Here is a 21,079-nt window from a genome sequence, read left to right on the forward strand (position 1 = left end):
TTATTAAAACTTTATACTTTACTTCGTTGAATTCACTTTTTCCTAAAACCTAGGCACTCATGGCTGGTGTTCGGCTGAGGGTGATTTTTCCACTTGCATACCTTGAAAAATTATTCGACACAAACGTTGAAGCCATGACACACATGTCGTCAAAGCAGCAGTGCGTGGGATGCTGGGAGAATATGTTAATTAGGCCTGACAAGGTTTTAGCATGAGTTTTACCTGTTTGTATCCACAGGCAACTTTGATGTTGGAAGGTAAGTCTTTCCCGACCAGAGAAGCTGGATTCTGGGAATATTTTGTAATAATAATCCATCCGACGCGAATCCTTAGTGGTTTTTTTAATCTGATTCCTCTGTGTGCCTTCTATGTTTCTCCTTCCGTCTTTCATATTCTGTCCATATCTTACGTGCTGAGAGTATGCCCCTTCGTGATTATATGCTGTATAAATCACACATTATTGTTTATTATTATTTTAATAAGGTGTATCTGTGTCACTTTACGAGGTTGACTTCTTTCTCAAGTGGACGTTCCCCCACATTTTGGAAAATAGTATCTTGGTTTGACATGCTTACCCAGTCGTTAGAAACACAAATACCCTCTTCCCCAACTAAACCTTTGAGCACCCAGTGACTGTAAAAATAATCTACTCAGCTAAAATCTTGAGTCAGAAGAGAATTTTGGGTTAACCCTTTCAGTGAAAGACAGATTCATAATCTCAGGGCTTGATTATTTGCATCTCGGAAATGTTTGCCAGACACGTGCATACCTTTATTTAAAATTTTTTTAATTATTTCAAGCTGCTATTATTATATATAACATGTTGCCCATGTGGAGGCAACTATTTAAAATGGTAATTGTCAAAAGTTTCAAAGTTATGAGCAATATTTGGGCTTTTAAACATGATCACACGGTGAAGAGAAAGCGGTTTCTGAGTGGACTGAAGTGATAATAAATCATTTTCTGCTTTATATAAGAAAAATTGTCAAACGAGACATGCTTTTTCGAAATACTTCTTAATTATTCTTTTCGCATTATGCTTTCTTTGTCTGGGCATGGATAGCTGATACGCGAATTTCTAGTTATTTAAAAAAAAACATATCACGTGGCTCATGATAAGCATTTCATCTTTCTGAAAAAATAGACTCGTATAATCATTAGAAGCTTGAAGTTTCTATCCTGTCATGTTGTCTGTCAATAACTATGCAATGTTTAGTCGTTCGAGAAAACACTGGTGTCCCTCCCCCAACTCCTCAAACATCACGTGATGAACACAAACTATTTTCCACATGTGCTACAACAGTTCCCATATTTTTAAATATGTATCGCAATAATTGCGTAATCATCAATCATCACTATCTTCATCATTGTCTTTCAGCAACCGTCGAGTATCATCGTCCTCATCGTCATTCGTCAATCATCGTTATCATCGGATATTGACATTTATAACTCATCCATCCTCAATCATCATCTTCGTCAACCATCATCAGTAGTTCTTCATCGATCATAGTCCTTCATTATAATCATTTATTATTCGTCATCGTCCTCATCGTCGTCGTCGCCTCCTGGTGGTTATCATTATCGTCATCACTATCGTCATCATTGTCAGCTGCTATGCCATTATTTTAAAGGTTACAACTTAAATTTCAAAACCAGTGCAACGGGTTTTAATCAATTTCATGAGCAAACTATTGCGTGTAACGGTTTTCTCTGCTTTCAGTAGAGGAGACTGGTCCACGCATGGTGCTTTACAAGTAGGTTGTATTCAATTCTCTTCATGCAGCTGTGTAGTTCATGAAACATCTACGTCACCATCTTGTGTTTCTATGTCACGAATCGTTTATCTATATCATAAATGTCTTATCTTATCTGTATCAGAAAAAAAAGAATAATTGAAAAGATGATGAACGCGTTTGTCATTCTGCATTTCTTAGCAAGAGGTTGCAAAATATCTACCTCACTTTCTTCTATTCACACACACACACACACACACACACACACACACACACACACACACACACACACACACACACACACACACACACACACACACACACACACACACACACACACACACACACACACACACACACACACACACATATCGTTTCAGAATATTTTTCTTGGGAAGTAAAATATGTTGATAACGGTACAAAATACTAAGCTTGCCCAAGGTCTTTCTCTATGCCAGAGGGGTTTGAACCCTAACAAAATAGACTACAATGCAAGTCGAGTGGTTGAAATTATTAGGAACTTCACATGATTTACAAACAAAAATTTACAAAATTGTTCCGCGTGTTATACCTTCTGGTATGGGACCTGGATGATGCTCGCCTTCGTTTTATACCTGCATAGTAACCTCCGAGGTAAAGTTTTACTTGCCAGTATATTCACTTGTAGATTCGTGAGGAGTGAATCTTAGTCTGAGCTCTACAAACACTTTAAAGAGAGTTTAGTTTCAAGACTTTCTCTATCAAAATGCCATTAAAATATTAGTAAAAACCAAAATAAAGTAAATATCATCTGTCCTAGCGACATTTTAAACAGAAGCAGTTGCATTGTCCTGAAAGTTATAGCTCGCATCCCTATTACAATCAGCAACTCTTATGGTATAACATCAGACTTTACATATGTCTTCAAAACGGGAGTGGATTTATTTTTTTTTACTTTTGGCTCATGACGAGAGAGTTCTGTTTAGGAAACAGCTGATATAAATTAAAATATGTTGCAATAGTTTGTAAATAAAGTGTAGTATAAATTTTGTTGCTGTTGTTTGTCCTCGTTTGAACTGCGTGGACTTGTCTGCGTTGTTACATTTGTGCTTGTGGGTCTATGTGAAACTTCTTAAGTACACGTACGTGTGTGTATGTGTGTGTGTGAGAGAGAGAGGGAGAGAGAATATATGTGAGAGAGAGCGAAAGAAAGACTATTTTCCTTGCATACGATATAGTTCAAGCATACATTCTTCTAATTTATGTAACTAAAATAATAAACATCAACACTTAGTGGCCTTTAACAGTGCCTCGAGTTTTCTGGACTACCAAACGGTGACAAACAGGTATTATTCATCTGCAGCTGATCCGAGTGCAACATTAATAATATATCACCCTATCATTTACATGTGACTAACAATTTTCTAATCCTGCAGTGACCACTCGAAAACTAATAACTATTCTAACAAAACTGTAGAGAAACTAATGTGTGATTAAAGTTTTAAAGCAGAGGATTTTTATACAGGTATGTGCTTAATTTAATTTTATTGGTTCATCAGCATGCAAATGATGACATGTTCTGCAATAGTGTGCCTAATAGAGAGACCATTATTAAAATATAGTTATTTACTATCAAGCAACACACTCACAAAGGTAGAATATAAATACTAAGAAACTTCCAATATGTCCTTTTCCTTTTCGAGGTCTGTGACAGTCAAAAAAAATGTGTGAATAACACGTTATTGTACCACCTTACCGGAAAAGGGGAAATGAAAATCAAAAAGTTACAATCAAGGGAGATTACTCTTTCCCAAATCGCATTTTTTATTAATATATTGAAAATATTTAAGTAAGAGTTTCCTTATGTTTTCCATGAATAATTAAAGTATTGCTTTTAATTTAGAAGTTTTGATATTTTTATTATTTAGTTTGAGCCAATTTTTTATATTTATAGATTTAGTCATACCTTCAATAAATTATTATGGCATTTTCGTCTATGCTTTATCCAAATATTGCTTCTATCGTAACTCGGAATCGCAATTATCTAAGGGGCCGTATAAGATGAAGTGATAAAATAGCAAGAAAGGTGAAATAATAATAATAGAGGTTTAATACTACAAGTCCCGACAGAAACACTTTAATATCTCTGGTTCTGATTGACCTTTCGGGTCGGTCCCCTGACACTCTGCACGTGGAATCTGTTTACAGGGCTAGCTGCTGATTCGTCGTAAAACACCACACCAACTCTCTTCCGCCGTCCATTGACGGAATCGGCTGTCCGCACAGAGGCAGACAGGTGAAGAAAGTGAAAAGAGAAAGCTCTATATTTTAGGAAGCAGTACTGTAGTGACTGAATCTGTGTTGATAGCATTAATCCTCTTCTGCACACAACACAATGAACTCTTTGTTTTGAGGCCATTATTATTATGTCTGTGGGTTTCTTCTTTTCTTTCTTTCTTTTCTTTTTTTTTTTAATTTTCAAAGCGTTTTGAAGTAGCCTATAGGTCAAAGTGTTATAGAAATTCACTTTATTGTTATTATAAAGTTGACGGAGGTACACAAAGATAGCAATATTAAAAACACAGGTTTGAGAACACCCTATACCACAGCCAATTTATTGTACGTGTTAGCATACTTGTGTTGACAGACATGTGTACATATGCAAATTGGCTAAGATGTCTGTGTATTTTCAGCTATATTAATTCAATGTGTTAGACTTCTCTGCTGAATTTTTTTGCGCATAAAAAGTATAATAAAGAAAAATTAACAAAGAAAATGTGTTATAATTCTCCGTACTTTACTCAGCAGCTACAGTGAGGGGTTACAAGCTGAACCAAGGTTTGCAAACTCGGTATGTATACACCTCAGTCATGCACTCCATCATAGAAGTCATGAACCGTTGTTAACAATCACAGATGCCAAGGTATCTGGTGGCAGTTATGCAAAACTACGCTGAATAGTAAAACCATGGACGTGTATAGGTAGATTGCTGTCTGCCAAGACCAACACTTAGCCTCTTACGAAGTTCTCCACTGTTATAGTCTCGGCGAGCCGTCACAAAGAATATGACTAAACCGGAAGCTTTGTCGTTCATGCCTCGGTTTAGCAGTTAACTGGAAAAAATAGTCAGCCAGCAATCCAGTAATACAAGTTCGTGGTTAAACAGAATAAGACATTTTTCATGCCTTGGATGCTACGTCCTTACCTATTTCTTCTAATCCTTTTATTCCTGTGTTTTCCTCACACGCAGACATACATACACGTACGTGCGTATCTCAGTTCTTGTTCAAAAACATTTTCAACTGAAAACACGTCAAAAATAGGCTATTTGTCTTGTATTTCCATTATGCAAACGTTTGCCATAGTCATACAGTAAACAAAAGGTGTTAAATTAAAGATGGGTCTTTCCACACAACCAGCCCAAAAATGACTCGTGTTAAAGTGCTTAAGAACAATTAAATTTACTAACACTATTTGACGTGGGCTTTTTTTCAATCGTATCATCCTGTTAAAATGGCTATTCTTTTTCTTTCATTGAGGAAATATGTTGGGACGATGGTGAAGAGGGGTATTTTTGAGGTTGACTCATGTGTACACATCCTACATATTACAATACCCATGTTACTATTACGACTATATATTTTTCGCTATGCTGTTCATCCAGATGCAACCACACCCGTGTTCTGTACCCTTTTCGAAGAAATATAACGTAAAGTTAACTTTTTGAGCTTCACAGACTCAAAAAGCAACCAGCCAAATCCATGGCCATCAAAAAGGACTTTAAGACAATTCTTTCCCCACGTAGTACACAGTACAATCAATCTTTCTCACTCGATTCACACTGGAGTTTCGTGTCCGGATTTTCGCCTTGACTTTGAGGTTGAAGCGTCTGTCCTTGACCTGACTGACCCTGCACTGCCTCGTCCTTCTCCCTGGCGCCATGTTTGAGTGTGCGTGTGAACTCCAGGTAGTCAAAACGCCCATCAGCGATCGGGGCGCCGTGAAACAGTTCATCCACCATGTCTTCGGACCACCGGTCGCCCATGGTCATCAGGCATTCTCTCAAATATTCATCGGTGATGAAACCTGTTTGGAGAAGAGGGAGCCATTTATAGTTTTGACAATACATTCATAAGTGTCTGGTCGTCTGAGCTATATTTAAATTATTGTATTAGGCACTGTATATTTTGTTTGAACAGAATTCAGTGGTAAGATTTACCGATTTTTTTTTCGACAAAGATAACTGATGAAAAATGTATTTAGAGACAAGGTTTACTTTTTTTTCATCAAATCTTACAATAAGAGTAAGAATTTAGCGACAGAGTTCCCTAAATGAATAGTTGTAGGTAAAATTTATTGGAATGTTTCTTCTCAAAACTTACAGGAGGAATAAGCATTCAGAGAAAAGATTTATGGGTATTTCTCTTCTCAATATATACTGAAACAGGGAATATTCAGAGGAAAAGTTTACAGAATTTTTCTTCTGAGTACGTACTAAAAAAAAAAAAAAAAATAGAGCATTCAGAGGAAAGGTTTACCGGAATTTTTCTCGTCAAAGCAGGCGAAGGCGTTTCGGATGACGTCTTCAGGGTCTGTGCCGTTCAGCTTCTCGCCAAACAACGTGAGAAACATCGTGAAGTTTATGGGGCCAGGTGCCATGTTGATCATGTGATCTAGCTCCTCCTCTGTTGGGTTCTTGCCCAGTGACGTGTACATGTCGAACAAATCATCTTTGTCCACATAACCGTCTCGGTTCTGGTCGATCATGTTGAAAGCCTCCTGAATAAAAACAAATCAACCTTGTGTCAATTTAGCAATGCTGGGCGTGGTTAAACTAGATTTGCAAAATATATGTAAGGGTATGCTTAGCTAAAGTATATCTGTGACATAACTGGTGGGCGCAGATGGAGGAGTATTTTTGTAAGTAGAAACACTATATCAGTGCTAGTACCTCTGGGTTTATCTTAAAATGACAAAAAATAAACCTGCCAACATCGAAAGCTTTCACAAGACATAATAGAATGGCTTGCAGTAAACATACAATATTGCTAATGGTTAATACCCAGTCGATGTTACAAAAGCGTCAGACGCCTAAAAAAAGGTAGATTGTCTGCTTTGCCATCACTAAATGTCTGTGGCTGCTAAATGGATGCATTTCCTGAAACATTCACAGCCACCTTCACTATCTTCCATCTTCAACCCACCCCCTACCCGCCCAAAATGTCACCCACACTTTCCACTCGTACCACCTTCCAACAACCAAAGTTGGCTATTACTCCTACCAATCTTCCACCACAACCTCCTCCAAGCTTTTTTTCTTGTTTGTAAAACACATCTCTCTCTCACACACATTTTGTTTTTGTTTTAAGTTTGTTATTTCTTTGTTTTCTTCCTTGTCTTGTTTTTAATTTGTGTTGTATTTCATTGTTTTAACACGTTTTTTCCAATAATGTTTTCACTCTACAACTCTGATATTGATACTCAATTTGGAAATGACCTCTTACCTTGAACTCTTGTATCTGGGCCTGATTAAACATGGCGAAGACATTGGACGTGTAGCGCTGCGTACGTGTACGCTGCTTCTTCTTGGAACGTGTGCTAGACATGATGTTGTCTGCCTGTTGCTGGTGGAGATTTCTTTCTTCTAGAATTTAAAAAAATAGAATTTTAATGCACATATATGCTTACAGCCTTACACACATGATCAATTTGATTTTATCAACCCAACCTGGATTATCAACAATGAAACTATTATTATTTGTACAAGCACTGACAATGATTCACCAGATGTGGCTGTTGTGATTTATCTTTTTTCATTTCTTGTAGTTTATCATTTCTTTCCATTACCTCTGAACAGTGATTTAAGAAAAAGCTTGACACCTGGTTGCCGAGTTGGTAGACTGAGGTGATGACTAATACGTCTCTAAGCAACATACCTCTTTGCTAGCTTTTTACTCCGGTGCATTCGTCAGGTAAAATAATGTTAACAGTCAGTTGAGCAGTCAGTTATGATCAATTTCTTACTAAAGCATTTTTTTAAAACTTCAGAAGTCTTATCTGTTACACACAATGTTTTGAATTCCTTTCACACTACTTCCGCTCTTTGCAATGACTCATAGTCATGTGTGAGTATAAATGGCTCATTACCTGCACTTACCAACGGTACGATGTCTGCGTGACAGGTAGATGCTCCTAAGAGTCAGAAGGCAGTCAGCAACTTCTCAACGGGCTTCTCATAAAAACTTTTGAAACGACGACTAACACTTTCCAAAATGGCGCAGTCAACTTTCTTTGGCGGCCGGTCGATGGTCTGTGCAGGAGTGGTTCCAGACGCAGAGATTCTTGCAGACTCCCTGGCAGAGATAAGCCTGCCTGCCTGCCTGCTACTAAAAATACATCTGGCATCCGTAGCCAGCGTCCAGGCTGCTGCGGGCGAGCGAGCGAGCGACTGTGCACGCCGCCGACGAGTTTGCTTCCACATCATCCATCGCGAGGCGAACGTGCTGCGAAGCAGAGATGGATGGTATGAATCGTTAAGGTGTTACAGAAAATGTGTCTCACACCAGCAGACGACAGTAAACAAGAAAGACTTCAACTGTGTATCCTACCGTGTGTATCCTGCTCATGAAATAATCTAGTTTTGAGCGCTAAGCTCGATCCACGCGCGTGGAGGTGTGCTGTTCAGTTACTCTAATCTTCATGACTGAAGTCCTTTCTTCATCTGATCTACATTCCACTTCCTCTTATAGAAGTCCAAGAAACTTCGTCATTTTATCACGTCATTAACAAAATGATGCATAGAAGTACAAGAAATTACATTCACTACGTCGTGAACAAAATGACGTACTGTCTGAACACAAGATGGCTGTTTTCCTTCACTCATCTACCCCTCTTCCATCCTTTCCCTATTCTGGTCAAGCGAAAGACTCAGAGGTGAACGACCCCAGAGTAACTGGCTATAGATGTTTTCTTTTGTTTGATATTGAAGTGCTTCAATCTAATGGGGGTTCTTTGGAGCGGGAGGTGGGCGAAGAGATGATAAAATGGGAGTAAGACGAAGTGTTCGGAGAAAAACTCATAGTGATCTGGGGCAGACAGTTCGCTCAGGACAAGATAGGGCTGGATTTAATGACCGAGCTATCGGGCAATGCTTTTACTTCTAGGTGCATGTAACCTTTGCCCTGAGCAAATTGGATTTCATGTCGAGGGTGACTGTAATTAGGTAAAGGTTAATGTCGTCCACTATAGTGTATACATTTTTTTTTTAATTTAATGCGTTAAGGTGTTAGACACTAAATTTTCACGATTTCACTTTCTTTGTGTAAGACAGTTTCATCTTCTTCTGTTGCCTGACCTTCTGTAGAGTCCGGTAAACATTCACGACAGAAGGGTCAACTTAGAAGGCTGGGGGGAGGGAGGAGTTGATAGCTGTACCACACGGGTATCGAACCACTCGGCTTTCCACTCGGTGCAGCAATAATGACCTCTGTCCTGTGTACAGCATTGCGTGTGCTCGCCAAGGGTGTGTAACTATGGAACATTTGGAGCGTTCATTGCGGTACGCAGAAGTCAGCTTATCCGGCTACTTAGCTGTTCACAGCGAGCATTGTAAATAATGATAATCATACAGATTTCTCTTACATGTGTTGTGTAAATAGAACCGTTGAGCCGAATCGCGGCGATCAAACATTTGTGATTTTGAGTTCAGTTCTAAACCCCGTGTGAAATAAAAATGTATTTTAAAAAAATTATTACGTATAGTATTAGCTAGAAATTTCCATTTATAATATAAAAAAAAAATTTTCAAAATTATTTCCCCTTAACAGCGACGTTTCAAATATAAAAATATTATATTATTTTGTAGTTATTCCTTTATCATTTTAATAAAATAAAGTCAGTTTTTTTTTAGTAATTCATGTTTTTAATATTTTTCTTTTAATTGCTTAGAGTTATGTCCCTTGATCAACTTCAGCCGTTTGCTTCTTTCTTGGCTGTGACAAACGGTGCAGTGTCCCGTCTAATTTCTTGTTCGTCTGTAGTCAAATGTCTCCTCTATAAAGTGTAAAATCTGTGGATCAGACGATGCATGATTGGTTTTGTTATGACATTTACAGGTCTACGCTTAGCCGCATGTTTGTTTGAGCGCAATGTATATTTCCAAGCAGCTGAGTAAAGAAAAAGTATAAGCGAATCATATTTTAAAGAAGTAGGAATGTAATCTGGCATAAATCAATCTTATTACACAAGAAGGCAGATATTTTCAGCTCGCCTGAAATTTAATAACAAATTTGCTTACATGTACTTTGTAGTACAATTATGTTAAATATTAAGTTTTGGTGACTTAGATTTTCTTTGAAAATTCAGCTCTTGAAAAAGTACTGAGAATAACAGAATACAGAAATATCTAAATGTCTGTGTTCCTATAAATTTGGTGAAATATGCCTTGTGACTGAAAGCGCCAACAAAGAAAAGTAGGTTAAAATAAAAAAAAACATTAAGTCAAAACAAAGCTTGCACAAAAGGGCAACTGAAGCAGTAGCAGTGCAGAAGTGTGAACAGCAGTACAAATTGTCTGCCACTGAGGGTCGGCGATATGCCCAAAATGTCTATCTGGTCTATGCTTCATGTTACCTTACGTCTTCTTCAGATGGTGTGACATTAAATAAAGAAAGAGATATTTAATCCGAGACAAAAGAAGTGGGTCCTGGCACTAAAATCAAAGAGTAAGTCTCACAGGTACAGTGTCTCAAGTGCACAGATGTTTTCTGGTGGGCTTTACCCTTAACACTCACTAGGACTTTAAATTTATTCAAGCTAAGAAACATGAAAGACTTATTATTACTTCAGAAATTGAACATTTATTGTCATCTTGCAGACTTTTTCATCTGTTCTTAATACTGGGAAGAGTGTTCAATGTTTACTGAAAAACAATGGAAATATACTTCAAGAGTCTTATCCCAATCAGATTTTGCATTAAGTTTCTTCATTTTGTTTTTGGTGCAAGTGTAACCGATATGCACATTTAAGTAAGTTTTATATCAAAATTCATTCTGCCTAGCTTCATCAGAGACAAAACATACTGAAAAATAGCATAAAAAGATATTTGTATTACTTTTGTATGGCAAGTAAAACTCTACTGACACTGATATCAGTGAATAAGTCTTTTCCATACCAGCGATATATTAATCTCACTGTTGTACTACCTGTTGCATCATGAAGCAATTTTTTTTTTTTTATTCTGGTATAGTTTTAGTTGGTTTCCTTAAATTTTTTTTTTCTTTTTGCTTTTTTATGTTTGGGATGATTTTTGGATGCATTTGTTTCATTTTAATGAGGATCTTGCTTATTTGCTTTAGTTTTGGGTGCTTGATCTTTTGTGTGTGTGTGGGTAGGTGTCACAGACTGTGTGTGTGAGTTGGGGGTTCGAGTCCCTGGCCTGTGACGTGATCCTCACCCGTCTCTCTCTCTATTTTCCCACCCAGAGATGAATACCCCATTTATCAAACGAAAAGGCAGCAGAAGAAAAGGATTGGTCACTTAATTGTTTTTAGCATTTTCCTCTTGCCTAATTGACTGCTTGCGTTCGTTAGGCCGATTTTGTTTAGGCATCTTAAGGTCTCTTGGTGCTACTAATATGGCTGAATGAGTCACCTGCATAAAAGGTGTGCTGACATATCTGAATGAAATGTGTGTATGTAAACTGTCCGGTGCAAAAAAAGAGTGAACAACAATTGGCTCAGGTTCAAAACATTTTATTTACATTCTTTAGCACTGCTGTACAGAAAATACTTTTCGTGTTAAGGTGCTGTAAATCTTTACGATTCACTGAAGACTGCAACACCATGTACACACTATTTACACTTTTACATTATGTAAACATTTACTTACATGGAACACCACAATATTGAAATGCAGCACTGACCACTGGCAAACTATGAGAGCTGTGAACTATTTGTAGAATCACCAAAGTATGCTAAACAGTTCAAAATGACTCGCAGTACTTTGCAAGACTAAATGCAGTAACGGATGGAAATCTTTTTGTAATCTCAAAAGATTAGAATAAAGATTTTCACGCTGAGCTCACCAACCATTAAATGAAAAAAAAATATACGCCATACACTAATTTTTGAGGTGGGTATAACTTCGCTTTCAAAAATCTCTAACCATCACTAAGAAGACTTGTATTTGACGCTAGGACTGACTGGAACTTTCTTTGTCAAAAGAAAATGGTTCTACAAATTGTCCATTAACTCAACCCTGTTTTGTCTGACGACTTATTCGGTAAAGTTACCCGTTGTGGTTTCTCCATTCGTCAAACGTAGGAACTTTACATAAGCCTGCACACTCCCAAACTAACCCTGAATGTTTGAAGACTTGTCATCAACACCCAGACTAATCTCCTTTGCTTGATTGGACTTTGCTTCTATAATTTAACCGACAGGTGAGAAAAACAGGTGACTTCCATTTCGTCTCTTTCACTTCCACGTGATTTGTCCTCCTGAAAAGGGAGATTAGTCTGCACAGTCTACTTCCGGTGGTTCACTTGTACGTCGACAAAAACAACTGAACGCCGAAGAATTGTCTTTTGTGTTGCGTCATTCCGTTAACAGTTCATGCAGCTACATGATGACGTCATTAGGGGTGGATGGTGAAGGCGGTGAAAAGGAACGAGACTAGTCCGAACAGTCAACTTCGGAGGCGTGGTTGCACACTTTGATGGCCTTGTCGTACTTTGTGCCAGCTGGACAAGACATGATGTGGGGTGGGTAGTCCATCCACGCACCCGGAAGGCACATGACGAATTTGTCGCACTCAGTAGGGTGGGGAAAGAGGCCTGACCCTAGCAATCCGCAGTTGATGGTGTTGCCTCCTGTCAGACAAGAATTCAGAGATCACAGTTTTTAACATTTGTATTTTCATTTCTTTTGTTTGTTCATTTGTTCGTTCGTTTGTTTTTGTTTTTTCCCGTTGTTTCATTTGTTTGTTTGTTCTTTTGTTTGTTTGTTTTTGTTTGTTTGTTTTTGTTTTGTTTTTTGTTCTTGTTTGTTTTGTTTTGTTTTTGTTTTTGGTTTTGGTTTTTGTTGGGGTTTTTTTGTTTTTTGTTTTGTTTTAGTTTTTTTTGGTTGTTGTTGTTGTTGTTGTTTTGGTTTTTATTTTTTTTTTGGTCGGTTGTTCATTTAAGTTTTATCGTTTAAAACTTAAATTGTTTATCCATTCCTTCGTTTAACCGGTTATTCTAAGTCGCAGAAAATTCCTCCTATTTACGTTCAGATTTATTAGATGTTAGATATAAAAGCTGCTCCATGAACAAACGTTTATCTTACGAAATTATAATGAGTAGAGCTATTTGACTTTATTCTCTGAGATGTTTTTACCTTTATTCTGGGCGCCAGCAGACGACTCCTGTTTCCATGTCCGCTGGCCTTCACTTTTGTCGTGGACAGAGTTTTCCCAGGGACTTCGTTTGGGAGCTGTCGTGGTCTCCGGTGATTCTTCCTCGATGGGCTTCCCGGTGGGTCTGGCGTTCAGGTGAGTCACGGGTGCGTCATCAGATGAAGAACGCTTCCACCAGGGGGCCTCCGTGGCGATGTCTCGCGAGCGCCATGTTGGTTTTGCCCACTGAGTGGCCATTCTGCTGCTTGCATGTGATGGCTGGTCAGAAGGGAAATGAATAGGTCAAAAGTCAGCTCAGTACTATCAGAAGGTCAAGAGAGGGGGTGAATGTACGAAAGGGCGTGCTTTCTATTCAGCTATATCAGCTTGACTTAACGTTTATTTTTAACAGTAAAATTAAGTCTTGGATCCAAATATCATTCTCACTTTGACCTCACAAGTGTCAAGAGTTTGTCCCAAGCCTTTTCTCCTTTCTTGCCTTCTTAAAGAGATGTATATTGCAAAATTTATTAAGGCCATTATGATATGATCTTCACTTGCCAAATATTTCCCATAGTCACAACATCCAAAATATATCACAAAAAACTAATGAGTAAATAACATTTTTAGTCATTGTAATTTGTTGTGCATGCCTTACTTAAATCATTCTTTAAAAAAATATACTTAAATACTTCTTACTGATTGAGAGGAGAAAAGGTTGCCGATGGTGGAATCCGTTTTCGTAGCAAATTCTGGCATCTGGGACGTATGAGACTCTGTTTTTCTAATTGTTGTTGAATCTGTGATTGGAGACCTGGGTGAATCTGTGATCATCACAGTCGAAACTTCTTTGTCTGTCGACACCCGCAGCTTCGACTCGGCTTGTGCAAGTTGCACAACTCCTTCATATGGCTTGAGGATTCGAACCACAGTCGACAGGAGTGGGTACTTGCCGTCGCCGCATACCCCGCTAAAGTCGTCCATTTCTACTGACCAGACGAAAGCCCCAGCCACGTCCCGCTTCATGATAAGTTCGGCCTAATAAAAATAGAGAAAGAATTTGTATCAGGCATCACTTTATTTAAATGTCTAAATATTTTATCTTTTTACAGAAAAAGACATGTTGTCTAGCAGATGTCAAAAGTCACAGATATATTAATATCTATCTTATTTGTTATTTCATCTATTCCCACGTTGATAATAGATGAAAACTACTTGAATGGACCAGACGAAGCAGCTCACCTTCATTTTCATGCTGTCGATGTTGTCGAAACCCACCCATTGGTCTCCACCGTAAGCATAAGGCACACCTTGATCTTCATTCCACGCCGTTTTCCACCCGTTGTTCTGGATGTTCTGGCATATCTGTGGCGCAAAGCGATAATTCTACTACAAAGCCACATTTCTTACTATACTCATAGTACTATACTATACTCATGTGTGTCTCACATAAAATGCAAGCTGCTCTCCAGCCAATATACTAGCATATCTAAATGACAAAGCAGTAATTCTATATTCACCGTCTGACGCAAAAGAAGTTTTTTTTTTTTTTTTTGATTCTTTAGACATGACTGAAGGTAAGCAAAGTGTACCTCGAGGACACGCAATTCTCACCTCATAGTAAGAGAGAATGCCGGTCTCCTTGGTGTAAGGTCCCATGCGACCGCCGCCAGTGGCAGGAGCGTGGACTCCGTGGACTTCAGGGTTGGCCAGGGTGTAGGACATGCCGTAGGTGGCCAGCCCCACGATCAGTTTCTCCTTGGGCACGCCTTGGGATAGCCAATAGTCGATGGACCACTCCTGCAAAGACAAACAGCATGTGATTTGTGTACTTCGGATCGTTTGTTCTAAGTTTGATCGTGAGACTTTGACCTGAAAAAGTTTGCATCGGGCTGTTGGTGACGTCAGTGGAGTACAAGCCGGAGAGAAGAGGAGAGGAATGAGTTGACTAGAAGATGGGGATCTTACCACGTGGAGTTCTGACTGCTCGCCTGGGGGGTCGTTGCGGTGTCGCCACAGACCGGTGTGATGACCTGTCCTCTTCTCCCACTGGCCGTGGTAGTTGTAGGTCATCAGCAACATGTAGTCCATGTAACTGCACGTGACACAGTAACATGTAATTGTACTTAACATGTCACATAGAACTGTAACTGTACATTGCAACCGAGGCAACCAAACTTGGAAGCTCTCTCTCTCTCTCTCGCTCTCTCTCTCTCTCACACACACACACACAAATTAGAAGATGATTTTGTTTACATCAGATGCTTACCCAATAAGTTTGCGGGGCTCGTAGGATCGATCAATGAAGTAGGTCCCTGCAGCGGTTGCCATGGTGAGAATCAACTTCTCGCGTCCAGTCTCTTCTGCTTCCCGTGCAAATTCTTCGTACAGACCCTGAGAGCAGGTGACAGTTTTGTTCACAGTCTCTAAATATTTATTTCGTATCCTATATAACCGTTTCACGTACTCCTGAGTGTTCGTAGCTTCATCCACACAGTGATAGAAAACAGAAGAAACTTTAGAAGGACAGGTAAAGAGACACAGAATGAACACAAATATTTTGAAGAACAGAAAGACAAGAAACTGGCAGACTCAAATATGTCCTAGTTATTTACAGCTCTGAAAATCTAGCCCAACTGTGACATTACTCAAACCCATCCCTTTATGTTTGGATGTTAGAGATGTACCTTCATCAGTTTGGTGTAGCGGTACTTATCCTCTGGTGAACTGCCTCGTGTAGCGGGAAACTCCCAGTCCATGTCAAAACCGTCGAAGTTGTATCTTTAACAACAAATAATACATCAAATAATACATATCAGCGAGGATCTCGTTTGCTATAAGCTCCTGTGACTTTACAATTTTCAAGAATTTTTTTTCTTTTTTGTTACTCCAGCGAATATATCCGAGAAGCCGAGATGTAGATAGTGATGTTCAAATTCCGATGCGAGAAAGAAAGGTGGAGAGGGTGCTGTGGTTGGTGAACTTACTTGCGCAGGTAGGAAACAACATTTTTGATCCACATGCGCATGTTTCCCTCATCGCTGATCATGGGCAGGAAAGGCTTGGAACCGATCTGCCAGCCTCCCACCGCCAACAGCACCTTCAGAGCCGGGTTCTTCTCCTTCAGCTGAATGGCGCGTTGGTACAGACCTGTAAACATGACGACAATCCAGTATTTTGGTACATAACATCAAACAACATCTGGTGGACAGGTTGACACACACCTGACAACGACATGTCCAACACGTTAATTCAGTTGTGTACAATTTTAAAAGTTTTTCAGTTTCGTTCACTCACCTCCGTGATCTAAGTCGTTAGGGTTGAACGCCATCAGTTCCGTTCCGCTTTGATGAATGTCAACGAAGGCAAAAATGATGTGGGTACACAGAAACGGGTCGATGTCCTCGGGTAGAAATTTCCCGATGCCCTGACGATTCTGAGCAAAACTACTGTAATAGCAGAACACCTTCTTTCCTGCCTCTGTTAGGAATGAAAATAAAAACAATATACTGATCAATGATTCTTACTTTTTTCCTCGCCTTATTCTTCCCTGAATGATCCACGAGTCTGTGTGTAAAAGGTCAAATCGATAATTTTACTTTCGTCTAATCTTCCCTTTTTGCCATTTGAATTATTTATGATTAATTGCTGAATATAAATATAGTTTTGAGTAGATTAAGGAAACATTGGTATCTGTGAATCAGGCATGTATGTTCGGGAGTACTCTGCATGTGCGTGAGCGCGTGCGTTGAATTCTAATTAGCAAATGACAACAATTTAAACTTTTGTTAGGCAGTGCTAGGATGGTTCGTGGAGCCACCAAAGGTGTGCCTGATATTCAGCTTCTTTCATGCTTGACTGAAAATTGCACTTACCAACGTGCAGTGCCAGTTGGCAGGAGACGACCAGAAGTCCGACAGCGAGGTGCAGCAACATTGTTGACGACCTGAACACGTGCATGAACCGAACATCTTACTTGCAATGCAAACCTCTCCATTACATATCGGACACACAAACGATTACTTCAACTTTTATTTCCGTTAAAATATTTCTATCTTCCTCCCTTCCTTTCATTCGTTTATTTTTTATTTTGTTTTCGTTTTTCTTTTTCTTTTTTTGGTTTGTTAGTTCTTTATTGCTTTCTTTTCCTTTTTTGTCTTTCTTTTACCTTTTGTTTCTTTGGTCTTTATTTGTTTGTTTGTTTCTTTGTTTGCTTGTTTATTCTCTATGTTATGTTTAATCGTTTATAGTTAGTTCTTTTTCTTTCTTTTCTTTCTTAAATTCTCTTTCCCTTTTATTGACTGTTCTCTTTTATTTTTCATTCGTTATTTATTTCTATGTAAAGAACTGGCTTATTTCTTCGTGTTAATGTTCTCAGAAATTTTAAGGGACTATGCCGACGATGTTATTGCACACAGCTGAAAAAACCCACTCAACGTTTCCCATTCACTATACAGAAAACTGCTCTCCGTTTAAAAAAAAAAGGCAGAAAACAAGTTCAAATAAAAGGCTGTAACGAAAATTGCTGAGTACCAATGAATAAACTACTTTTTGCACATCGTTACAATATTTGCTCATCTATTTTTCGTGCTACTGTGCTATATTAAATTTCATCCCGCAAGCATTTTTTTCTTCGAATATTTAGGTTCTCAGAGCATACAGTCAATTACAAAATGTTTCGACCTATATTGCATCGCGCATTAACTTCACACGAAATTCTCTAAAGTCTTGTGGTGACCTCTAACCCATCGGCAATCGAAGGTAAGAAGAGTAAGCTTTGATGCAGACCTTCACGATTACTTGACCACTATGTCATATTACTGTCATATTACATTTGCCGTTAGGTACACTATAACAGCTGAATTAGATAAACTTCTCTCAGCAGTGACAAGAGGAACAGAAAAGCAATCACAATTAAGTGGACTGAGGTTAAAAATAAAAATAAGCATGACTAAATAAACCAGAACAAAGACAACAAGACTCAAGTTCTAGTAATGATACATGACTAATATTTTTACGCTGTGTCGATCCATATTATTTTTTTAAAGTTTCCTTACCTGTTTGAACTTCTTTGCATAAAATCACTTCTGCAACTCTACAGCTGAATCGGAGAATTCGATATACTGCACCTGGTGTAGTCTCGATTTGAATGTTTCTCGCTTTTTCTCACTCTTCAATTCACAAAAAAATTTTAACAAGGCTGAAGGTTAGTCGGCGTCTACCCTCGGAAGATGCTCGGCCTCCTGCAAAAGTGGGATCGGAACAAGTCACGAACAGGCACTTGCTGGACTGGACTGGCCGCACTGGGCGATGAAGCGGTATTTATGCCGGAGACTTGGTCTTGGAACAAGTGGACAAACAAAAATGTTGTAAGCCTTCTGGGAAGGCCGCCAGCCGAGGACACCACTGATCTCCCACTCTTTGTTGATCCTGACCCTGCTATTTGTTGGCTGATGAGCTGACGAGGCTTGTGAGTAACTCCCGCCTTTCCCCTTCTCCAACCTCCTGCCCTCTCCTGACCATTCACGGTTTGTTGTTCTATTTCCCCCTCCCTCCCGCATCACCCCACAACCGACTTTCCCACCGTCTTCCCAAGGTTTAATCTCGAAATATTTCACAACGAACGTATTAATCTCAACCAAATACTAGCACCATATTCTTCGCAGCTGGCTGTGAAATTAAATGTCTTTGGTGGACTAGAGACAAGAATGTCTGCAGTTTAAGGCCACATGCCCAGCAGTTGACCGATGCCAAATACACCTGTTTGACCTACTCTTTTGTACCTGGGGTAGGGGAGCTTTGCTTTTGGCACACAGTAGTTCAAGTAAGGTAAGACGCAGGGGAGGATTACCTTGAGAGTGTTTTGGATGCAGTGAGGGCCACGTGCAGAAGAAATGTGATCCTTCTGTTTTCGTTTGCTCCAAATTATCGAAAACATTAAAAGATCTTCAGTCTTTAATGAAGCACTTTGAGGTTTTTTGGTGAGGTTTTTTGTTTTGTTGTTTTGTTTTGTTCTGGATGGGGCTGAGTTTTGTAATCTCATCTTCACGATCAAAGACTTTTTCAAATATGTTTTAAATATGCAGACAGCTTTTCCACTGGTGACTTCGTCTTGTAAATAATAATATTTTTGGTAGAATTTACAGAACTTATCAACGGATTTCTTTCTGTTGCCCAAAGGAAAAAAAAACTTAGGCTGTGGAGAGCAGGTGAGTGTGTGTTTGTTGATGACCAGCGCCCATTAGCGACCCCCGTGTCACGCTTCTAAACACGTTTTTTCCGCTCCTCCTCCGTGCGGCCCTCGCGCCATCCTCCCAAACACGTCTTTCCGCCGTCTGCCTGGAAACCTCGCTTTCTTCCTCACTCACACGACCTCTGAAGACAGGAACTAGAGGAAAGAGTCTTTGTTTACTGCTTGTCTTTTTTGCTGGTGTTTTACCGTTGTGTCTATTGACACCTGCACGAGTGGCTGCTGGGGTTATCAAGGGACTCTCTCGTCGCCATTTAAAGCTTGGTGGTTAGTAATTTTCTTTTTTCTTTTTTTCTTTTTATTCCCTTTCGCCTTGGTCGAATATTTTAAAAGCTTATTTCTACGCAGACAAGAAAATTTTAATACATATAAGTGTATAACAATATAAATGAAAATTGTATTCATAAATAAAAACAGATTTAGTGTATCTGTGGGGAGGGTTAATATACATCTTGAGGTAGGGGAAATGTCAGTAAGAAGATTTTCAAGGAGACATTTGAGTAAGAGTTATGCTAAATAATTTTAATATTTGTGCCTTTTTATTTAGAAAAAAAAAAAAACACTTATTCATGGTTTGATAGTATAATTCGAATCTGGCGCTGTGGACGGTTAGAGAGAAAAAGGTTTGGAAAGCTGTTACAATATGAAATTGTGCGTATTTGCTGCAAAGTGGGTCTGGAAAACAAACTTAAATCATTGTTAATGCATGCTACACAACCAGATTTTGCAGCTAAATGTAAAATTTATACCTAAGTGCACTAAAGTACAGAAAAAAATCATCACTGTTGGTGTTGTTATATTACTTGTTGGACTTGTGCTTGTAACATATACCTACTCGTACTGTTATCTTAAACAAAGGTGTTGAGATACAGGTCCCATTGAAAAGCTACAAAAGATGGTCTTAAAATACAATGTTTCGGTGGCACATCTTTTACTGGTTACAGCCTTGCATAAATATGAACGATATCAGGATGATAAAGAAAAGAACAACATTTATTTACATTTGCTTGTGCAATATACCCACGTTAATAGGTAGCATCTACTTTTAATTTTGCTTATAACACGATTGGCTTAGGTCGAAGAAAAGACAAATGCACTTCAAATTCATTATACAATATAAGGAACTCGCCACTTATCAAGCATTGTGCAGAAATAGTTAAATTCGTCAAATAAACTGATCAGATAACTTATCAAAACGAAGGATTTATTATTCATCTATTGAGAAAAGTTTATGACACATTGTTTACTTTTTACTGAAAAATAGATGCCGAGTGGCAGTAAATGCTGAAAAATTTAAATGTTACTAATACTTCAGGGAACCTGTATGTTTTCGGATTTTGGAAACCGGCTGCTAAAAAAAATTTTACTTGCATCCGAGTTAACAAAAGATATATTGCTTGAATTACACCATTAATATCAAGCCATATCAAGATAGATCAGCTGACAAATTACGAGACATAATGCATTGTATTTAGTTGTTACTTCTTTGAAAAATTGTTGCCATGAGTTACGTGGAACTTTTTTTTAACATTTTAATCAAGAGTGAGTTTTTAAACTATTTTCCTCTTCATTAACATTTCTCGAAAGAGTAGCTTTTAGGAGAGGAAAAGTTTAGCTTTTACTGTTGTTGACTGTGGTTTTATGGAGGATCACGAGCTGTACACTATTTTTTTTCAGTTTTAGTTCTTTAGTTTGTTTTAAAGGTTGCATGAACCCCCAGCCACACACTAAAATATCTCAAATT

The 21,079-nt window shown here is 38.6% G+C and overlaps 2 protein-coding genes across 3 annotated transcripts; both read right to left on the bottom strand.

Annotated features, from left to right (window-relative positions):
- Positions 1 to 4,298: 4,298 nt before the first annotated feature.
- LOC112563048 (myosin regulatory light chain 12A-like) lies at positions 4,299 to 8,340 on the bottom strand. Of its 2 annotated transcripts, none has more exons than XM_025236746.1 (4): positions 7,860 to 8,340; positions 7,217 to 7,356; positions 6,251 to 6,491; positions 4,299 to 5,798 (listed from the first exon to the last, which is right to left on the bottom strand). In XM_025236746.1, exons 2-4 carry the CDS (start codon positions 7,316 to 7,318, stop codon positions 5,530 to 5,532), a joined length of 612 nt encoding a protein of 203 aa, XP_025092531.1. In that variant the 5' UTR covers positions 7,319 to 7,356; positions 7,860 to 8,340; the 3' UTR covers positions 4,299 to 5,529. The 2 variants fall into 2 exon arrangements, with proteins under 2 accessions (XP_025092531.1, XP_025092530.1); XM_025236745.1 differs by having other exon boundaries at positions 7,870 to 8,338.
- Positions 8,341 to 11,448: 3,108 nt separating this feature from the next.
- Positions 11,449 to 19,629, bottom strand: LOC112563160 (endochitinase-like). Its single transcript, XM_025236922.1, has 12 exons — positions 18,143 to 19,629; positions 16,961 to 17,031; positions 16,383 to 16,565; positions 16,073 to 16,235; positions 15,773 to 15,866; positions 15,355 to 15,479; positions 15,054 to 15,180; positions 14,700 to 14,885; positions 14,328 to 14,450; positions 13,785 to 14,123; positions 13,088 to 13,364; positions 11,449 to 12,582 (listed from the first exon to the last, which is right to left on the bottom strand). Exons 1-12 carry the CDS (start codon positions 18,160 to 18,162, stop codon positions 12,386 to 12,388), a joined length of 1,905 nt encoding a protein of 634 aa, XP_025092707.1. The 5' UTR covers positions 18,163 to 19,629; the 3' UTR covers positions 11,449 to 12,385.
- Between the last annotated feature and the right edge of the window lie 1,450 nt (positions 19,630 to 21,079).

Source organism: Pomacea canaliculata, linkage group LG4, assembly GCF_003073045.1.
Source record: "Pomacea canaliculata isolate SZHN2017 linkage group LG4, ASM307304v1, whole genome shotgun sequence".
Lineage (NCBI taxonomy): Eukaryota > Metazoa > Mollusca > Gastropoda > Architaenioglossa > Ampullariidae > Pomacea > Pomacea canaliculata.